At 33.1% G+C, this 21,813-nt stretch overlaps 1 protein-coding gene across 1 annotated transcript in view; it reads right to left on the bottom strand.

Annotated features, from left to right (window-relative positions):
• Positions 1-21,813, bottom strand: part of NIPBL (NIPBL cohesin loading factor) — a 200,997-nt gene that overhangs the window by 88,596 nt on the left and 90,588 nt on the right. Inside the window, exons 5-10 of the mRNA XM_028492844.2 lie at positions 17,888-17,987; positions 17,220-17,371; positions 12,443-12,600; positions 11,443-11,539; positions 8,087-8,713; positions 584-2,209 (exon numbers count right to left, since the gene is read on the bottom strand). Coding sequence (XP_028348645.2) covers positions 584-2,209; positions 8,087-8,713; positions 11,443-11,539; positions 12,443-12,600; positions 17,220-17,371; positions 17,888-17,987 — 2,760 coding nt within the window. The remainder of the gene's footprint in view (positions 1-583; positions 2,210-8,086; positions 8,714-11,442; positions 11,540-12,442; positions 12,601-17,219; positions 17,372-17,887; positions 17,988-21,813) is intronic.

Raw genomic sequence — 21,813 nt, 5'->3', positions numbered from 1 at the left:
TAACCTTTTACATAACTTTTTAAACTATATACATTCAAACTATTCATCAGTAATTAACTCAGAGATAGGTCTGTGAGAAAACAATATTAAGAGACACTTAATATTCTTAAAAGAATTTATAATATTGAGTTTTATATACCACATAGCTTTACTGAGACTTCAGAAATTAAAACTCAGTCAATTTATTACCTTATTATAGAGAATGGATTCTCTCTACAGCCAAAATAACTTTAAAAAGTTGTTAAATACATCTATTTCAGTCATCCATTTGAATCATTCACTTGATTAGCAAGCAACTTCCAAAAATACTGAAATAATTAAACAGCAAAAGGAACTCTTCTCTGTGAACCAACAGTAAAAATAACGACTACGGTGAGTAGCAGGGGTGGGAGAAAAAGAATTTTCAATGAGAACTTTTAATCTATATTACTGCAAATAATTTCACTGCTGTTTTATATTGTTCTTTTTCCATGCAGCAGTGTTTCAATTTTTGTAAATTTCCATTTTTTTTTATCCATAGTAACCCTAAAACTTAAAAGAAAACTCACTAGAACACAGATGACATCAGAGTAAGTATTCTTACCTTTATTTGACTTTGATGGTTTATTCTTGATAGGTTTAAGGGAACTTCTTGATTTATCCTCTCTATCTTTAATAAGTTTCTGAACATCATCCAAAGACAGTTTTTGCAGGACTACTACAGGCTTAGCTCCTTTATTTAGATCTTCAACTAATCCCATTTTTTCTACTTTGTCTTTCTGCTCTCCTTTCATTTCCATTTTCTTTGTCTCCTGAGTAATATTGCCATCTTTATCCCTCTTGATTTTTGGAATGACAAAATTTTTCAATGCACCAGACCTGCCCCCCAACAAATAACTTGGAAATTCTGCCTTATTGTCAGGGTGTGTTTTATTACTGTCTACTTTACTCCTGTTACCCTCTGTCCTTTTGTCATCTTTACTATTTGGTGATTTAAAACCAGGCTTATCAGGTCTTGATTTATTAGAATCTCCTTGTTTAACACGAGGACTGTCAGGTCTTGCTTTCTGCTCCCCAGAAGATGGTCTTTCCCGTGAGTCCCCTGATTCATGTCTGTGTTTTCTTTCTATTTTATCAGGTTTTGAACCATCAGATTTAATGCCATGTTCATTTCTACTAGAGGATCTCAATGTTTCTGGTCTTCGAACCCTAGACTGATCACCCCGATGTCGCTCAGATTCACTCCTGTCATCTGACTTTTGTTTACTATCATGGTCACGTCTTAGTGACTCAGAAATAGATCGCCCATCAGGTCTCTGCTTTAAGGCTTCAGCTCTTTCTGATTTTAACCGAGGTGAATCAGATTTAATGTCCTGTTTATGTTTAGACACTTCAGGTTTTTTCTCTGTTGATGGCTTTCCAGAATCCCTCCTATTTTCATGCCTATGTTTTGGTGTTTCAGGCCGACCTTCAGTTTTTTGCTTTGGAGTTTCAGGTCGGCCCTCACCTTTCTGCTTTGGAGTTTCAGGCCGTCCATCACCCTTTTGTTTTGGGGTTTCAGGATGCCCATCACTCTTTTGTTTTGGAGTTTCAGGTCGGCTTTCACCCTTTTGCTTTGGGGTTTCGGGTCTTGACTTTGTTGTTTCTGATCTGCCATTATTTTGTTTGCTGTCATTTAACTTTGTGTCAGACACTCTGTTTTCATTCTGTTTAGGCTCAGCTGTGGTGCTCTCATTTTGTCTGGATTCAATCATTCTGCTCTCACTCTGTTTAGGTTCTTCTGTTTGTATCTCAATTTTAGCTTCTATCTTACTTTCACTAGATTTTGTCTCTACCAATCTGTTTTCATTTGGTTTAGACTCTGCCAATCTACTTTCGTTTTGTTTCACTTCACTCTTTAAAAGCTCAGGATCAGACTTTTTTTTAGGAGTCTCAGGATGGTTTTCTGGTGTAGATTTAAGATTTCCAATAATATCTTCCTGAAGAACAGAAATAGGTGCATCATTACATTGTTTGATTTCTTCAGGCTTTTTTATGGAGTCTGAATCCTGAGTTACAGAGGCCTGAGAGTCCACTCTTCCTGCCTGATGAAGATCAATGCTAACCATTAATGCTGGCCTTGACCCATTTCCCGTAGAACCCGTCTCCTGAGAAGCTGGTCTATTACCTCCTGTAGCACCCCCAGCCTCCTGTGGGTAAGAATCTTGTTTTCTTTTTTTCAAAGGCTTATCTGAAATTCAAAGATAAATATTCAGTATCAGTAATAGACATATATTCTTATCTTATTAAAAACCATATGGACTTTGACTGTTTTTTAAAGTCACATTTTTTTTAAATGTGGTGAATGCAAATGTCAATACGCATATATAAAATAGTAGGCACGAATGGCATAATACTTTTAAACCAAGGTTTGAGGAAATATTCATGCTTGCTGTACCTCAATAAATATTAGCGAGTATAGTATAAAGATCATTTAAACTGCTAACTGAATAAAAACTACAAAGAGCCCCAAATCTGCCAACATACAAAACAGGGTGCTTCTGTCACATGTAAGAGTATGGAAAAGGATAAAACTCAAAAGAAAATAGAAATCATGCCACTGGAAGAAAGGTAAATGAGGAGAGTTAAGAAAAAAAAAAAGAATTTAATAGTTTGTTATTAACCTTTGATCCAGGATTCAAATTCTTCAAGGTGTCAACAGCACAAATGGAATTTAAAAGCTAACACACAGTTAGAAGTATCTTTAGACAAGGAAACATAATTATAAAAATGAGAAGCATATAAGAACTTTTTAGATAAACGCTATCTTTCTTAAGCAACTTTAAATGAAGAAAAATGCTTCAGCTCTTCAACATAAAGTTCTAGGGGTCTATATACTGGCTTAATAAGAAATTATTTACAGTATTTATGTGCAATTTAAAGACAAAAATACACACAAACACAAATCTACCACTATAATAAAATGTCATGGTATTTTTAACAGCTATGTATTTCTGTGCATGATTCCACTTGACTCAAGAGGCTCCTAGGTCATTTTCTATAAATTGAATTTCCAATTAGGTCTTAGGAATCATAACATGATATATAACTATAACATTATAGCACCCTGAGACTTTGCCTGCTTTAATGATACTTGCTGAATTGCCTGGCTGTTTTAAAAGTTATTTTTAATCTTTTTTTTTATTCAGGAGAATCTTTAGATTCTCTTATACTATTCATTAATGTGATACAGTATCATTTAAGGAAAAGATCACAAGGTGAAAAGTCAAAATGACCACTAAAAAACAGCCCCTTAATATTAGGGAACCAAGTTCTGAAAAAAATGTTTTTAATAGTAATGATGCTTTTATACACCAAAGTTTCATCATTTTGTTTTGAAAGTGAGAAGTAACAGTCCCTTATAGCTTACAATCTAATCAAATATTACTAAAATTTTCTTCAGATATTTGCCAGTAATTGTTTGAAGAACTAAGCCATTCTGCTTTTTCAGTAATTCAGAAGTCAAATCTATCATCACATATACTCCACTTGCAAAATAACTACACGATGATAATAATAAAGTACATTATCATTAAACTGTTTTCCCTAGTTAAAACTAACCTGGTAAGAACTTATATGAAGCTTTCTGCATCAATACCTAAGAAAAAAGCACTTAGAACACTAATTTATAGAATTTTGCTTTTGAATGTTCTGCCACACAAAATCATCTTTATATCTTGCCAAAGGGCACACCAAATAATTATTACCTCAAAAACAGGATGCCTTGTAACCTTATACTTATCCCTTAAACTTTTATGATAAGCATTTAGAAAAAAATATTTTAAGGATCTAGAAATTTAAATAGTATAATCTAATCTAAGATTTTTATATTTTTCAGTGAAATATGCTTCATGAAAGTCATTAAAATGGTAACCTAAGCATACTTAAGAACTATTAATAACATAGATCTCGGGCATCTGAAGATCTCTCTTAAGAGATCTGTGGCTCATCCTTCTATTAATATGAACAATCTGTCTTTCAGAAGAACATTAAAATAACTTGAAGGCTAAATTTTAAAAGATTACAAAATGCTTAATAATTAATAGATCGTTAACCTCATTCTAATTTATCTTTCATTATTAAAATGGAAATTTAGCAAAGAGTTTAATTTCAAAGAAATTATCATGTTCGATTTAGTTATCTTTATAGATGCTATGATTACTTATAATAAAAACATGAAAAGCATTTGCACATGAGTGATGTATGAAAATTGGGGAAGATCTTATAATTTTCGCTACTATGCATAAAATATTGCTAAATACGAAGTTTTAATTTTTCAACTATTGAAAGGTACTACACCTCTTCTGTAAAACCTGGAAAAATTCCATTACTGCTGCAAGGACTCTTGGATATGTTAAGACCACGCAGGTTCTGATTCACTTCTTCTGATTCAGTTCCACCATAAACTTATTCCTGTAAAGTGGCTCTGAATCTGCACAGGTCACTTTTGTCTATTCACTTTTGTTATCAGTCTTCATTACATAATAATCTTCACCTAATGATGGAAAGCCATCTCTATGAAGAATAATTTTAATATTTGGGACACTATTACCTGTAAGCCCTCTAAAGCACTGGGAACCATAAAATTAGCTATCAAATAACAGGTGTTCCTGAAGAAAATGCATACAAAAAGATATCATTTTAAGACCAACAACACATGTCATCTTGATGCTGATATTTTGAAAATAATATCTGGTCCTTAAAGAAATTGTGAACTCAATTGTGCTTGTACGAAACAAACTACATCACTTGCCTAAATCTACAAGTGATAAATGGAAACACTTAGAGCAAAAAGCAGAACAATTGTACACACAATAGCCAATTATAAAAAATGAAAACATCCCATCCCTAAACCACAGTACAGGCTAAGTGACTAATTGTCCTATTCCTGTCCCAAATCCCAGTCTCTTATTCCAAATGACAATAGATAATAATTTACTTCTAATCAGGGTTACAGTGTAAGAATATTTTAACATCATAAAAAACATTAGTGAAGCTAGACCATTCCTTATACTTGCTAACATGGAAAGTGGACCTTGGGAAAAGATGAAACAGGCAAAGATGAACAAAGAAACCCCCTCTTTAACAAGAGAAAGCAGGAATTTTCAGCACATGGAGATATTAATGTCTATGACAGCTCATCCCAGAAGCAAAGAAAAAGAGCCTTTTGAAATTAATATACGTAATTACAGATGTTAAAAGTTTGAGCAAAAGATTGAGAAGAAGGTCCTTTAGGAATATTATAAAATATTAGGTTGCACAGAATTAACCTATCAGTGTATATAAATCTCTCCAAAGAAGAGAGAACAGGCCAAAGGAACATAAATATCTAGCAGCCAGAAAAGTGTCTTCTGTGTGTGGAACAGAGGTGTATTAGGTTATACCACAGCCTATGTAAAATATTTCTAAGAGTATTCTCTCTCTTTTCCTGAATTCCATAGTCATCAAACAACCATGTTTGCCAAACTTTCTAATCTATTTACAAGGTACAGGTTTTTGATTTCTGGTCTACTGAGGGGAATGCTTCATTCATTCATAACAAATGAATATAATGGGAAACAAGCTCAGAACCTAGAGCAGAGCACTCAGTAAAAACATGTATACCACACAAGTAGTCTTGTTTGGTCCTTGCTACCAGCAATAAAATAGTTATAAAAAAGTACTCAGTGCCAAACCTTAGAATACAGTAAATATCAATTTTACAATATACAGTAGTTCTAAAATGTAGTGGTAACTAGTGATAAATTCATTTCAAAGAAGTATTTCATCTCTCAAGGGCCGACTGTAAGTCTACCACTTCAGAAAACTTTACTTTTATTTATAACCTCACCTACAAACTTAGAGCAACATACCAACCCTTTAATCTTCCAAAATCTCAAGATAACTGCTTATATATAAAACACTATCTCATCATACAGTGCAGAAACTGAATATAAAATGACAAGATACAAATGTTAGCTGGTACCTAAAATTCCAAAGGTTTTCAAATAAAGCTGTCAGAAGACAAGTTAGAGATGACAGCACTAATATGAGGTCGGCCAAATCAGCATAACCAATTTGGGAAAAACCATCTAAATCAAACTGAAAATCAGATAGTTCATCTTTTCCCTTAAATCTTTATAGAACCAGATACCTCTGTAAGTCAAATTACATTGTTTCAAAATTGTAAGTCAACTTTGCTCACTCAACTTTTCAATTATCTTTGTTATAGTCACACCATCAGAGATTACAGAGAAAACTGATAATTAAAATTAAAATATACATAACAAGTGTCAGGAAGAACAGTATGCTGTTTGTCGATTTTGTTTTAATCTCCCAAAGAAAACTTAGTAGTCTAAAATAAGTTTGCTAACATGCAATTAGCATTATTTACTATCCTTATTTCCATTCAGTTTTTAAACGTAAAAACTTTGGTTTTAACAAACATGATACAGTAAAAGTTCAAAAAAGTAGGAAAAAAAGTTCACCATTTCCTCTGTTTTCGTTCCTACCAACAATGAGGTCATTAAAAAAAGATTATACTCCTTTTAAAGAATTTAATTTTCCAAAACACAGATTAAAACGTCATGCAAAAGTTCAGTTCTCAAGGCAACTAATATTTCTTGGTCAAGAAATTACAATTGTATATGTTTTCTGAAAAACTGTCACAGGACTCAGGAATTTTGGAAAGGTTAATATTATTGAGAGCAGCTGAATAATACTGCTCTCTTCATTTGACATGCATATACTTTTATAAGAGGTTAGAGGAAGAGATATATATTGGAAGCCATAGAGTTATTTCCTAAATCCCACACTACTAAGCAAAGAGAAAAAGGGCAAACAACACTTTATTTCATCTTTAACGTCCATGATTTGCTAGTTAAAAACAAAACAAAAAAACACCAGTTCCCTAGCCAATAAAATGAAGATTTCTAGCAATCTCTTTATTTGCATCTACCCGTGATTTATGCACTTAGCAAACACTGTAGTACAACAATTACCAAATACAGTCTGTTTTTCCAGTAACATTAAAAAGAGACAAATGATAGGAAACATAATCTGAATCTTCAGCATGTTTCTTAGCAGAGGAACACAATTATCTAGAAATGATCCTGTCACATAATGAATGAGATCATAGATAAAAATGAGCTCTAGTCAACATCAAGAAGTTTTGCTTTATAATGACCAAATAGAGACTCTAAGAACTATAAATCAATCTAGAATATTTAACTAGAAAATTAAATCTTAAAGTATTCTTTGGTTTGAATGGTCAAATATGTATATGCATCTACTGTAGAGACATCAAATTCATAAATTACTAATTTCAACCACTGATTCATTAGTCTCTAAAAATTTAAGAGATTTTATACATAATGTTCACCAAATAATCAAGAAATTAACAAAACTTACTTTGATTATAATTTTTTATAAAGCACAAAAAGAAAGCCCATAAACTCATAGAACAGGTGTCTTGAAAATCCATCCTAATACACTAGTCAGACAAAAGAGAACACTTAACCATAATCACCAACAAAAGATCCCTGATTCTTAAAGTTTGCTATTTCACATTAACTTAAAATTCTTTCCTAATTTTTTTACTTAAAAAAAATTCACATTATTAAGAGATGACAGAATTAGAAACTAAGTGAAAAATCTAACTGCATAATAAACATACACACAAACTTTTCTTAAATGTACTGATTCAAAATAATTCTATAGCAGTTAACCTTGTTTTGATAGAAAAAAGGTGAAGATGCAAAATTATATTAACATAACTTGTGGAAAACACATGTAATATTGAAATGCTAATGTTCATTTTAGTAGACAAGCACAGATAAAATCACTTGGTATATAACAGGTGACAGATGTGTTATATAGAATTACCATACCTCAGATAGTGGTTTTAGATAAAAAATGAAATTAAGACTTTAACTTCTGAGGGATGAGCATTTTAGGAATAAAACCATAATTGAGGAGAAACATTAAAAATAAAATATGAGAAAAAAAAGAGTTACTTTAAACAACTTTTTTGACATTATAATTAATTATTTGCCAAGAGCATGAAGTGGTAGTAATGAGACTATTTTACCTTTATCTTGAACTTCTTTTGAAAAGCGCTCCCTTTCAATAGCCGATTCTCTCTCTATTCGCTCAATTTCAGCCAATGCATCCAATTCCACTTCGTCATATATAGGTCCCTGTTGTGATACCTGTTGCTGATTCTGTACCACAGAAGTCTGGGGCTGTTTTGTAGCAACTGAAGTGTTCTGCTGTAAAACAGGCACTTGATTTGCTGGAAGGAATGCTGTTTGTTCTTGCTGCGACAAACACTGAGCAGCATTTAGTGGGCGGTTTACATCCTGTGGAGTAATGGGTGTTTTTGAAGTCTGTCCTGGGTACTGCACATTAAAAGGAATATCATTTTCTGAAACATTGCTATTTTCCATACCAGAAAGCATATCCTCTTGCTGGTCCATGTCTGAAGACCTTACTCGAGAAAGTCTTAATGTAAGTTTAGTAGAGTCCTTGGATGGAGAGCTAATGATATCATACATTGCAGCTTTCTCACTCTGGTCTTTTTCATCCTTGCCTAATTTCATTTTCTTTTGCTTCTTTTGTTTTCTTTCTGGAGAATCTAACAAGATGTCTGGTGGAACATCTCGAGGTGATGAGCAAGGTAGAGACTGAGACTGTAGGATTAAAGGTGGTCTTGATCCTAGAAAAACAATTCAACAGGAATGAACAGTTGTGCTAGTTTTACATTTTCAGACAATGTGATAGACATATTAAGTAAGTGACAATACAGTACCGCTAGAAAAAAATGTTAAATTATCTCATCCAAGCTACTTATTTACAGAATATGAAACGAAAGCCTAAAGATGTGTCCCCCATGGTCTTTTAGCTTGCTGGTAGACAATTCAGGTTTGAATTAAAATATGAGTATTCCATCTTCCAGACCAGTATTATTTCTATTTTTTCACGTAAAAAATATAAATACTTAGCTTGAAAATGGCAAAAGACTTCACTATTTCTAAAGATGCAACACAAATATTTTGGGTATGATAATCTCTATTCTCTCACTTATTATCTAGGAAAACTGACGTGTCTAAAGTAAAAATAAGTCTGTCAAATTACAAAAAAATAAAAAAATTAATCCTAGGGTGTACACTCACAGGAATATTTAATGATATAAGAAAAAGGAAGTGGGAAAAATTACAATGATCAGTCTTCACTTACTTAACAAATTGGTGGTAAAGTATTAATTTATACCTTTATGTGGTCTTCTCTTTCTCCCTCCACTTAACATCGTTCACATACTCTCTTCAGCTTGCTAATCCTCCTTTTATTAGAAAAATATGCAGGTCCAGCAAATAAAATATCTTCAGCCCAGATCCCATTAAATTAAACACTATACGATATAAGGAAGTGTTAAAAGTAAGCTAATCGAATGGGAAAATTTTTCCTAGTTAACAAGCTGTCAATGAGGAAAAACTGCATCAATATGCTTCAGAAATAAAAGTATAATTGTATCTGAATAATATATACATTTCTTTGAATTAGATTATAAGAATTTTAAAAACCCATAGGAAATTATAAAAATCAGTCAAGCTAAAAGTGCTTTTATATGGTTGGCCAAAAAATGTTCTTTTGGGTTTTCCATAAAATCTTACACATTATAACACATCATATTGCCTCTCTATTTAAAGTTTACGTGTCAAATTATATATATTTTAGAACAAACTTTAAATTCCAACAATTTATCTAAAAATTAAACTAGGCTAATTGAAGACGCATTCAACCTTCAAAAGTAGTTGGAAAACAACCTCACGAACAGAAATAGAGGCTTCTGATGACTAATGTGTTCATGTGGTTAACTGTTCTAAAGTTCTCTTCTCTTTCTATCTAAAGTTATCTATCCACCTAACAATCCATTCATCCATTCACTCATCTATCCATCCTCAACAGTTAGAGGAAAAATGGTCTGGTTATCTAGAGCAACCAGCTATCCCACTGTTATTCCTCCCTAGCACTCTGATTACTTCTTACTCTGAAAATACTTGTGAGATATGTAACTAACTTTGACACCTGAAGTACAAATAGAGTTACTCTGGAAGGTGTTTTCTCTTTCAGAAGCTGGGTTATTTCTATGTCTGGAAATTCATAGAATTATAGAATTAGAATGGCTCATAATTCTAATTATTGAATCAGAATGGCTCATAAAAGTTCAACTTTCACCTCATGAAGAATATCCCTGATCAAAGAGTTGGAACATAATCTATGAAAAAAAAATCTTTACAATGAGGCAGACCAGTCCATGTTTTAGACAGCTATAATTAGAATTATAGATAGATAGATAAAATTTATTATCAGCTATATTGCAATTAATTAAAAGCTATTTCTTTAAAGTGGATAGAATATTCTCTTCCAACAAACTTGGAAGACTCCAATTATTAGACCTTTGTTTTAAGTATTTTAAAAAATAGCTCAAACTTGGACTCAGAATTTTGTGACTCTATTATACACAGAAGACCACACAAGGTTCTTTGGGAATTTGAAGATAAAATAAAATTCATGTCCATAAGATAGTACAGGATAAGTTATTAGAAAAAACAGAAACTGTCGGCTTGGGGAAACCAGGGAAGGGTCCATAGAAGATCACCCATTTAACTTAGAATTTGAAGAATTAATACGATTTTAATACGCAGAAATGAAAGTAGGTGTAAGAGATCTAGTGAAGTAATTAACAGAGAACAGGCCAGATTTTGATAAATGACTACCTAAGAAGTAAGAGAAGACTTTCAAGATAATTCAGGATTTGGAATAGCATTAAGAGAAACAGGAATGGCAGAAAGAACAGTGAGTATAATTTTGAACATGAATTTGAAATACCAGCTAGATATGAGGAGGTTTTGTCTGGAAATGAAAAATTACAACTTGGGAGACAGGACTGGAAGCAAAAGACATTGATTTGGGAGTCCTGTTCACAAAAGTAACAAACGCTATTACCAAAAACTGAGTAAAATAGCCAAGGAAAAAAGTACAATGGAAGATTAAAAATCTAATGATAGAAATCTTGAGAAATGATAGAGCAGAGAAAAGAGCTAATGAAGAAAAAAAAAAAACCAATGAAAAAAGGAGGAGGAAAATAGGTGGATTCAATACAAAATAAGTTTTGGGGGGAGGGTGAAGATTGGGGAAAGCTGATCAATAATTTCAAATATTTAAGAAAGATGAAAAAGATTGTGGTTTGAAAAGACCACTGGATTATTAGTAAGAGTGATACTGTATATATCTGAAAACAGTATCAGTAAGTACAGGTTCCTTTTTTTCTACAATAAGTGAAAAACAATAGAGAATAATTTTTGGTAACTGCATTAAGAAGTCTGAATTCTTTACTCAACTTGAAATGTGAAAAATTTAAGGAAATTTTAGTTACAATGATACCTTTTGGAGTTCCATCACTTCCAGCAGGGGAACATACTGGCTGTGGAGACCTCAAGGGAAAAGATGCAGCATTCCTCATTGTTGAAGAATCTCCATCCTAGGAATAGAGTATAACATTTATATCTTGAATGATAGAAGAGGCTTTATAGAAATCTTAAAGAGAACCAATAAAAGACATAAATTACTGACAGGTAAAGTGTTGGTATTCAAAAGCATAATTCTTCTGCACTTTCCTGTTTTCTTCGTGGTATATCTTAGAAGAATTGAAATTGTATCCAAAAGAATCAACAGCCTAAGCATAGCAATGAATAAGAAAACTGGTATTACTAGTATGCTCCATTTTTGTTTGCTATTTTCTACCAAAGGAGCTCTGAACATCCCACCAGGCTGTAAATGTAAATGTCTTGAGGGCAGAGTCCAATGTCATCTTTGTTAAACTTAAATACATGTAACTTATGTGATAATACCACCAAACCAATGACAAGACAGATTTCCAGTATGTGGAATATTTCAGTAACATTAAAGCAACATTAAATTTCAGGGAAAACATTTCTGTACAAGTTTTAGAGGGAAAAAGAGCTAAGCACTAATAAATAAAGGCTCATTATTTAAGAGGACATCTTTGTGTGAGAAAACATTTAAAAATGAAGTATATTTCATTAAGGACCTAAACCTCTAGGCCAGAGGTTGGCAAACGTTTTCTGTAATGGGGCAGACAGTATATATTTTAGGCTTTATGGATCATATACAGTTTGTCACATAACATTCTTTGTTGTTGTTCTTTTAAACTCTTTATAACTGTGACAATCAGTCTCAGTTTATGGGTCAGACTACTGGCCAGTTTACCAATCCTGCTTTACAGGTACAGCTAGATTCTCAGACCCAGTATAATCCTCAATAAAAGGTAGATATCCTTCAAATTACAGAACTGAAATACTAGGTTATGAGACAAATATTAGAACTATTTTATTACCTTAATGATAACTAATATATTACATACGTCACTACTTAGCCTGTGCACCATGTGTAGGTAGTCGTCACTTGAGCCATGTCTAGGATTATCAGCATGATGATTAGCAGAATTGCCAGACAACGAACCAGAAACTTTATCATGTAGGTTTCTCAAACCACCTGCAACAATGGGACTTGATACCGATGCTGAAATTAATAAGAATTTTAAAAAAGCTTTATAAAAATAAACTGTTAAAATTCTTACAGGACAATAATAATTGTTCACAAGTAGTATTTTAGCATACATAAATTACAAAGACTAACATAATGAGCTGGCTGACTATCCAGAGCTTGATCAAATCTTAACACTTTGCCACAAGTCATTCAGATTGATTTTTGAAAAGAAATAAGACATTAGATATGGCTGAAGCTCTCCATGTATCTGCATATTCCTCTCCTCTATTTCCTTCCCCTTATTCCCTAAAAGGAACCACTATACTGAATTTAGAGTTCACTCTAACTATGAATACCTTTTTACCTTTGCTATAAATGAATATATTCTTAAATAACACATAGCACTGTTTTGCACATTATAACTTTGTATAAATGATATATGTATTGTATATATCCTTCTATAACTTGCTTTTTAATTCAATATTGTGTTGAAATGTATCCATTTTTATATATGTAGTTTTAAATTCATTTACTTTGAATAATTACATATATTCTGCTGCATAATGTACATACTTTATCCATCCTTGTGTTAGTAATTTATTTTTTTATTTAAAAAAAAATATTTATTTATTTGTTTGTTTGCGCCAGGTCTTAGTTGCGGCAGGCGGGATCCTTAGTTGAGGCTTGCTGGCTCCTTAGTTGTGGCATGCAAACTCTTAGTTGCAGCACGCAAACTCTTAGTTGTGGTATGCATGTGGGATCTAGTTCCTAGACCAGGGATTGAACCCGGGCCTCCGGCATTGGGAGCATGGAGTCCTAACCACTGTGGCACCAGGGAAGTCCCTTGTTAGTAGTTTAGATTGCTTGAGTATTTTTGCCATCATAAACAATGCTGTAATGTATATGCTTGTATATATGACTTTTTTACAAATGTGTCTAGGAGTGAAACTGCTGGATATTCCTGTTTTTAAATCTTACTAAATATTAACGAATAGCTTTCCAAATTATTTATGTCCACTCTACTGGTAGTAGATAAGTGTTCATATTGCTCTATATCCTTGCCAATGATTTTCGTCAATTTGCAGATGGGAAATGTCTCTGATAGCCACTTTAGCATTTCCTTCCTTAATTAACAGTGAAGCCAAGCATCTTTTCATGTGTATTGGACATTCAGATTCCCTACTTAACACAAAATCATAAAAATTACTCTCTGGTATTTTCTTTCAAAAGTTTCATAGTTTTGTTTTTTCACACTTAGTCTTTAATCTATGTAAGAATAGAATATCTTTTCCATGAAAGCTTGCTAGAACTTGAGATAAAACTGCCTGAGCATTTTTATCCCCACCCCTACTTATAAGGGAGATAGATTTTTAACAACTGAAGGAGGTATATGTATTTTAAATTGGAACAGATATTGTCAAACTGCTCTCTAAAATGGTTGTATCAATTTATGTCCCTATGAAGACTGTGTGAAGTTCAAATTTCCCTGCACACTATAAAATGTTACTAATCTGATAGATATAAAATTTTATTTCAATTTAATTTTGATTTGCATCTCCTTAATTATGAGCCAGGTTGACTGTACTTTCGTGTATGTATTAAATCTTTCCATATCCACTTTGCTTTTCTTTTTCAGTAAATTGTTGGTTTAATTCTTTAGTCTATTTTTGTCTTATTCTTATCAACCTGCATAAGATCTTGCTATATTTAAAATTAATACTTTGTAATAAATATTGAAAAAAAATTTTCCCTAAATTTACTTGTCCTTATTTGTTCTCTCCTATTACACAGAAATTTATAATTAATCTGGTTTTTTTTTCCACTTCTAGAATCCAGTCCTGCTTAGAAACAAGGCCTTCTCGACCCTACGGTACCCAAAATTTACCCCATGGTTTCTTCTTAAAATTTCTTTTTAAATTAATTAATTTATTTTTGGCTGCACTGGGTCTTCCTTGCTGTGTGCGGGCTTTCTCTAGCTGCGGAGAGTGGGGGCTACTCTTCATTGCGGTGCACGGGCTTCTCATTGCGGTGGCTTCTCTTGTTGCAGAGCACGGGCTCTAGAGCGCAGGCTCAGTAGCTGTGGCACACGGGCTCAGTAGTTGTGGCTCGCGGGCTCTAGAGCGCAGGCTCAGTAGTTGTGGCGCTCAGGCTTAGTTGCTCCGCGGCATGTGGGATCTTCCCTGGACCAGGGCTTGAACCCATGTCCCCTGCATTGGCAGGCAGATTCTTAACCACTGCACCACCAGGGAAGCCCCTTCTTCTTATAATTTTATGACGTAAAATACAAACGTAAATAGTTCATCCATCTAGAACATTTTTGCTCTAGATGATCTAGGAATCCAAATAAAATTTCAAAATGCCTAGCCAACCAATCCAACATGATTTAGTAAACAATCTATTATTACACACTGATTCAAAATACCATCTTTAGAATGACAAAATTGGAAAATCACCATTTTCCAATGACCAGTGTAAAAACTGATGAAAAGAGAATCATTATTGGATGGTAAACCCTTTAGGATCAAGATTAATAGGAAATAGGACAGTTACATGATCTGAAAATATCACCAGACAGATTGCTCACTGATTGCAAAGAAATATTATGTTCCTTATAAAAGAAGACATGGAGTAGTCATCTCCTAAATGTCACTAATAATGAAGCCACTTGCCATTATATGCCCTCCGATGTGATACAATATCAAGTGTACAACATTACTTATTTAGTACCCTTGCTAAAAATATACAACTAGAAACTAACAGAGCCTTTAAAGATAACTTCCAGTTAGTAGGAAATATAGGAAGTATATAAGCAAATTAAACAACAGAATGAGGAAACAGTGAAGTCTAGAATATGGGATATTCTACAACAAAAGTAGCACAGACTCCTCAAACAAACAAAAATTACTGTCATGGGGAAAGGGTATGGGACTGTTTAGATTAAAAGAGTCAAAAGAGATGTAAAAACCAAATGCAATGTGTGAGAAACTAGATTAGATCATATGTGGGGGAAAAAAGGTTATAAAAGACATATTTGAGGCAACTGGTGAAAACAATGTAGATGGTATCAGATGATACTACAGAAATGTTCGTAATTTTTTAAGGGTAAATTACTACACTTGGTGTTTATAAAGGAGAACTGACTTCCTAGCAGATGTATTTAAGGACAGAGAGGCAGAATGCCTGTTGGTGAAATGGTTCACTGTGCTATTCTTTCAACTTTTCTGCATGGTTAAAATTTTTATAATATAAAGTGTTTTTTAAATATTACCTTTCACAAACTCTAAATTCCCACAGACATCTGCCTTATTTCTGGACTCATTTCTGTCCCATTTACCAATCTATTTGTTCCTTACCACATTAAATTTTCTTATTTATAATAATTTTGGTATCTGTGTGGGGCTAATCCCTAGTAATATTTTTGGTCTCTCAAGTACCTGAGAATTTCTAAGAAATGACTCATTACTGAATAGGCCCTCAAACTACATTTTTCTTTTCATTTTGTGATTTCAACTTATTCTTTTGAAAAAGCTGGGTTTATCTTGTTATAAAACAACAAGTGTTCAGAGTAAAAATTTATGTTTTTTGCTACACATATTTATGTGGATATTTCCGTATGAAGCAAATGTGTCCTTTCAATATTTTCCCTCTTATTAATTACATTTAAAATGTTTCACATAACTTCGGCATACCAGAGTAGAAGAGTAATATTTCACAAGTATCAAGAGCCCATATACATGCATACTTCTGTTCAGCACTCACACTAAATTCTATAATTTTGGAGGTGTCTATTCCAAAGGTGTGATCTGTCTCCAAGTTTTTCCTTGACTTACTGTATAAAATAGGCTCAACCTACCATTTCATTATCTAGCTTTGGAAAACCAGAAGTTGGCTGTTTTAATAGATGACACTAAGTTAAAAGTTTGTAAGATAAAAGTTTATAAATGATTGCAAAGAAATATTATGCATGTTTTGATCCATGCATAATAAAAAACCAAGAATACAAACAGGAACTAATGACTGACTGCGAATGTTAAAAATTTGCTGTTAATTATGAGGGACAAAAACACAGATATGTTATATTATCTTTTGTACCTTTCAAAATTTCTCTAAAAAAGTACAATATACTAGTAAATACATTATTTAATAGCCATGACATAGATCCCAACGCAGTATGATCTTAAAAAGACATATTATCAACAACTGACTTCAAATGAGAACTAGTAATCTAATCCCAGAAAATTTTGAATCCAAGATTAATTTTCCTCTACCAGTACTGTATCTACTTGATATTAAAATTCTCACACTACATATACTTTATTAATTAAAACGTAATTCTTCTCTGACTTAGTGCTACTGTAAGAAGCGCAGTTAAATAAAGGAGTTCCTAATTTCATAACTAGATATACTCAGTTGTATAATAATAATAAGGTAATCCAAAGAGTCAAATTACACTGATCTTTTTATCTCCCAAATGACTTCCTAAGTAATAAATGTAACCTATTTTTAATAATATAAGCCACAGCTTAAAAGAAATGTTAATTGACAAAAAAGTATACAGTTTAGTATTTGTGTTTTAAAATTTATAAAAAGAAAAAAATGAATTTGCTGGGAACTAGAGGCATTCCCTGTAAATAAACAAGCAACTTTCTTACCTTGCTGCATTTGTGGATGTGTTGTATAACTTGAAGGATGGGAATATGGCATGTATCCTGCAGGGCTTTGTGGGGCATATGGACTAGGCACTGGGCTGTTTTGTTGTGGCATAAATCTGTTCCCAGAGCTTGTCTGTGGTGGCACAAACCGGCTAAAACCCAAAATCCAAATAAACAATATCAGGAAATGAAATAAACATGATATTCCTTGATATTTCACTGTCATAAAATTCTCCAAACTCTAATTTGTATAAAATAAATGTACACAGAAAAATTCTGAAAAATAAATAATGTACAAAAATCATTCACAATTCATAATCTAAGAGTTATATTAAGCAGTTTGTAAAAACTGGAGTAATTCATTTATTTCACATGCTCCCTAAATTCTACTCAATGAATTTTCTTATTTATCTCAAACACGCTGGTTATTTTAACACATTCTTTTGTCTGTATGAAATTAAGTTACTATTTATTTAAATTAGTATATTAGAGCATTTCCACATATAACATTTTAAGGCAAATATTCATGTGGGTTACTATTTAAGGCTAAGCATCTAAACTTTTTAACTACACGTAATTCACCATTACCTAAATGTATGTATACACTGTATATTCCCAAGCATATTCACTACAGAAAATAGTACTTAATAAAATGATATATACATTACCTGGAGGGGCTATGTGAGATAGTGGTTTGTTGATAATTGGAAGATGCAGGACTACTGTGCATGGAATTCTGAGAAAGTTTATACTGAGACATCATCATTCCTACACAACATACAAAAATGGTAAAACATGTTATTTTCTTCCAATGGTAAAGCATTCTTTATGTGATTTAAATCAATCATTCTTTCACAAACATTCAAAAGTTCTTTCTGTTCTTTTCTTTTTGACCAACATGTTAATTTTGAAGAGCAAAATATAGAAACTATAAATTTCAAGTACAACCAATTTTACCAAAACATCCTTTTAGCATATAACTAATCCAGGGACAGAGATAGAGATACAATTTTTTGTTTTTAAATTTACTTGCTTACTTATTGTCCTATCATTTAGCCTTAGAATTGAAAAGAACTTTCAGAAGTTGCTTTATCTAACCTCTTTCCAAATACTACACACTTCTGTCTACAACAGGCTTTTGGATGGTTTTTCTATTACATGAAATAATTTATTACATACATCTCCCACCTTAGGAGCTTAATTTTACAACTCTATTTATTTCATTGTGATTCGGACCTAAGTTTTAAAAAGTACTTTACTTAGGGGCCCAAAGTCTGAGGTATTGAAATTACCATCTGAAAGTCTGTTAACGAACAACAGAACGCTCCTGTTCTTTCTTCCACAGTAATTCTTGCCATAAAATAGGATTAAATGAATATTTGTTTAATGAATGAAAGTGTGAGAAGAGCTTTCAGATTCTCACATTTCTTTTCAAGTTAGACATTGTTCCTTCAACTGTTGCATAAGTGGCATTTTGTTATATAGGAGATGCAGAAAAATTCAGCTACTTAGACACTCTAAAATCAAAGATAAAAATCTGTGATTAACTCTGACCTTTCTTATGATACGTATAGTCAATCTTTCTGGGAGTTTCAAGTATCACATTATTTCCCCAAATTTCATTTCCTGCTGCTGATATGAAAAGTGCCTTTCACCAGAAACATTCAAACAGAAGTTACATGTTCATTTGCCAGGAACTACAGAAAGGATTCTAGCTCTACAACAGTGGCGGAATGAGATGAGAGCACCTCAAAGTCTAACACTAATAGCGTGTTTTCTATGTAGTCTAAATTTCAATTTACGAATTTTCTCTTCCAACTCAAATTCAGTACTAAATCATATATTCCATGGCTTAATAATTTAATTACTGTAACTACTGTTGCTGATTTTTTTTTTTTTTGAGAGAGAGAAAGGGGGCAAGACTCCATGAGATGGGAATTAAAAAGTATTTTTTCCTGAGTTAACAGTCATCACTGTGACAAGCTGGAATTACTAGTTTGGAGGCAGTGGCTTTATAAATAAAAGAGGCAAATGAAATACTAATAGTCCTTTCTGATTCTCTCAGAGATCCAAAGAACTATGAATGAAGTGATGTGCACATTATTAAATTTTCTCCAAATGTGTGACTCACATTTATATTTAACAACCAAAAATCACCTTTTAAAATTTTAAAGCCAAATGGAAAATGTTTAGAAAAAAAAAAAATCACAACATGCAATGAATCAATTTTTAAATGCTAGTTTGTTTTTACAAAGTAGGATATGGAGAAATGAAACAATGTTTCAGACTGAAAAATAAGCATATATAGTAAAACCCACAAAATATGTGACTGAAAGGTGAATACTCAAAGTTTCTTATTAGAGATATAAGTTATAAAAATGTAGTATAAATAGCCTTGGAAGACTTCCTTTATTCAATCTTACATTTATTTACATTATCCTACACTGAATGCCCTTATCCTATTTCCTATTACAGGCATACCTCGGAGATATTGCAGATACGGTTCCAGACCACCGCAATAAAGCAAATAACGCAATAAAGGGAGTTACATGAATTTTCTGTGGTTTCCCAGTGCATATAAAAGTTATGTTTATACTATACTGTAGTCCATTAAGTGTACAATAGCATTATGTCTAAAAAAACAATGTACATACCTTAATTTAAAAATACTTTATTGCTAAAAAATGCTAACCATTGTTTGAGCCCTCAGTGAGGTTGTAATCTTTTTGCTGGTGGAGGGTCTTGCTCAATGTTGGTGGCTGATGACTGATCAGGATGGTGGTTGCTGAAGGTTGAGGTGGCTCTGGCAATTTCTTAAAATAACACAACAATGAAGTTTGCTGCATTAACAATGAAGTTTGCTGCATTGATTGACTCTTTCCTTTCATGAATGATATCTCTGTGGGACGCAATGCTGTTTGACACCATTTTACCCATAGTAAAACTTCTTTCAAAATTGGAGTCAATTCTCGCAAACTCTGCTGCTACTTTGTCAACTAAAGCTTATGTAATATTCTAAATCCTTTGTTGCCATTTTAACAATCTTCATAGCATCTCAGCCACAAGTAGATTCCACTTCAAGAAACCACTTTCTTTGCTCATCCACAAGAAGCAACTCCTCATCCATTAAATTTTAATCATGAGATTTCAGCAATTAAGTCACATCTTCAGGCTTTACTTCTAATTCTAGCTCTCTTGCTATTTCTACCACATCTGCAGTTACTTCCTCCACTGGAGTCTTGTACCCCTCACAAGTCATCCATGAGAACTGGAATCAACTTCTTCCAACTCTTGTGAATGTTGATATTTTGACCTCTTCCCAAGAATCATGAATGTTCTTAATGGCATCTAGAATGGTGAAACATTTCAGAAAGTTTTCAATTTGCTTTGTCCAGATCCATCAGAGAAGTTACTATCTATGGAAGCTAGAGTCTCATGAAATGTATTTCTTAAAATAATAAGACTCGAATGCTGAGATGACTCCTTGATCCATGGGCTGCAGAATGGATGTTGTGTTAGCAGGCATGAAAACAACATTAGTTTTGTTGTACATCTCTATCAGAGCTCCTGGATGACCAGATGTGCTGTCAGTGAGCAGTAATATTTTGAAAGGAATCTTTTTTTCTGAGAAGTAGGTCTCAACAGTGGGCTTAAAGTATTCAATAAAACATGTTATAAACAAACATGTTTGTCATCCAGGTTTGTTATTCCATTTATAGAGCACAGGCAGAGTTGATTTTGCATAACTCTTAAAGGCCCTAGGATTTTCAGAATGGTCAATGAGCACTGGCTTCAACCTAAATTCACCACCTGTATTAGTTCCTAGCAAGAGCCAGCCTGTCCTTTGAAGCTTTGAAGCCAGGCACTGACTCTCCTCTCCAGCCATGAAAGTCCTAGGTGGCATCTTCTTCCAATAGAAGACTGTTTTGTCTACACTGAACATCTTTTGTTTAGCACAGCCACCTTCATTAATTATTTTAGTTAGATCTTCTGGATAACTTGCTGCAGTTTCTACATCAGCACTTGCAGCTTTGCCTTGTACTTTTATGTTATGGAGATAGCTTCTTTCCTTAAATCTCATAAACCAATCTCTGCTAGCTTCAAATCTTTCTTCTGCAGCTTTCTCACCTCTCTCAGCCTTCGGAGAATTGAAGAGAGTTAGGGCCTTGCTCTGGATTAGGCTTTGGCTTAAGGGAATGCTCTGACGGGTCTGATCCTCTACCCAGACCACTAAAACTTTCTCCGTATCAGCAATAAGGTTATTTAGCTTTCTTAACATTCAAGTGTTCACTGGGGTATAGCACTTTTCATTTCCTTCAAGAATTTTTCCTTTGCTAGGTAGCTGTATGGGACAAGAAGCCTAGCTTTTGGCCTATCTTGGCTTTTGACATGGCTTCCTCACTAAGCTTAAGCATTTCTAGCTTTTGATTAAAGTGAAAGACATGTGACTGTTCTTTTCACTTGAACACTTAAGAGGCCATTGTAGAGTTATTAATTGGCCTCATTTCAATATTGTTGTGTCTCAGAAAATAGGGAGGCCCAAGGAGAGGGGAACTGCCAGTCCTGCCGAAACATACATTTATTGATTATAGTC

The sequence above is a fragment of the Physeter macrocephalus genome, chromosome 8, assembly GCF_002837175.3.
Source record: "Physeter macrocephalus isolate SW-GA chromosome 8, ASM283717v5, whole genome shotgun sequence".
Taxonomy (NCBI): Eukaryota; Metazoa; Chordata; class Mammalia; order Artiodactyla; family Physeteridae; genus Physeter; species Physeter macrocephalus.
Note: the sequence above shows the minus strand (reverse complement) of the source record. Positions and strands in the feature narration are given on the sequence as shown.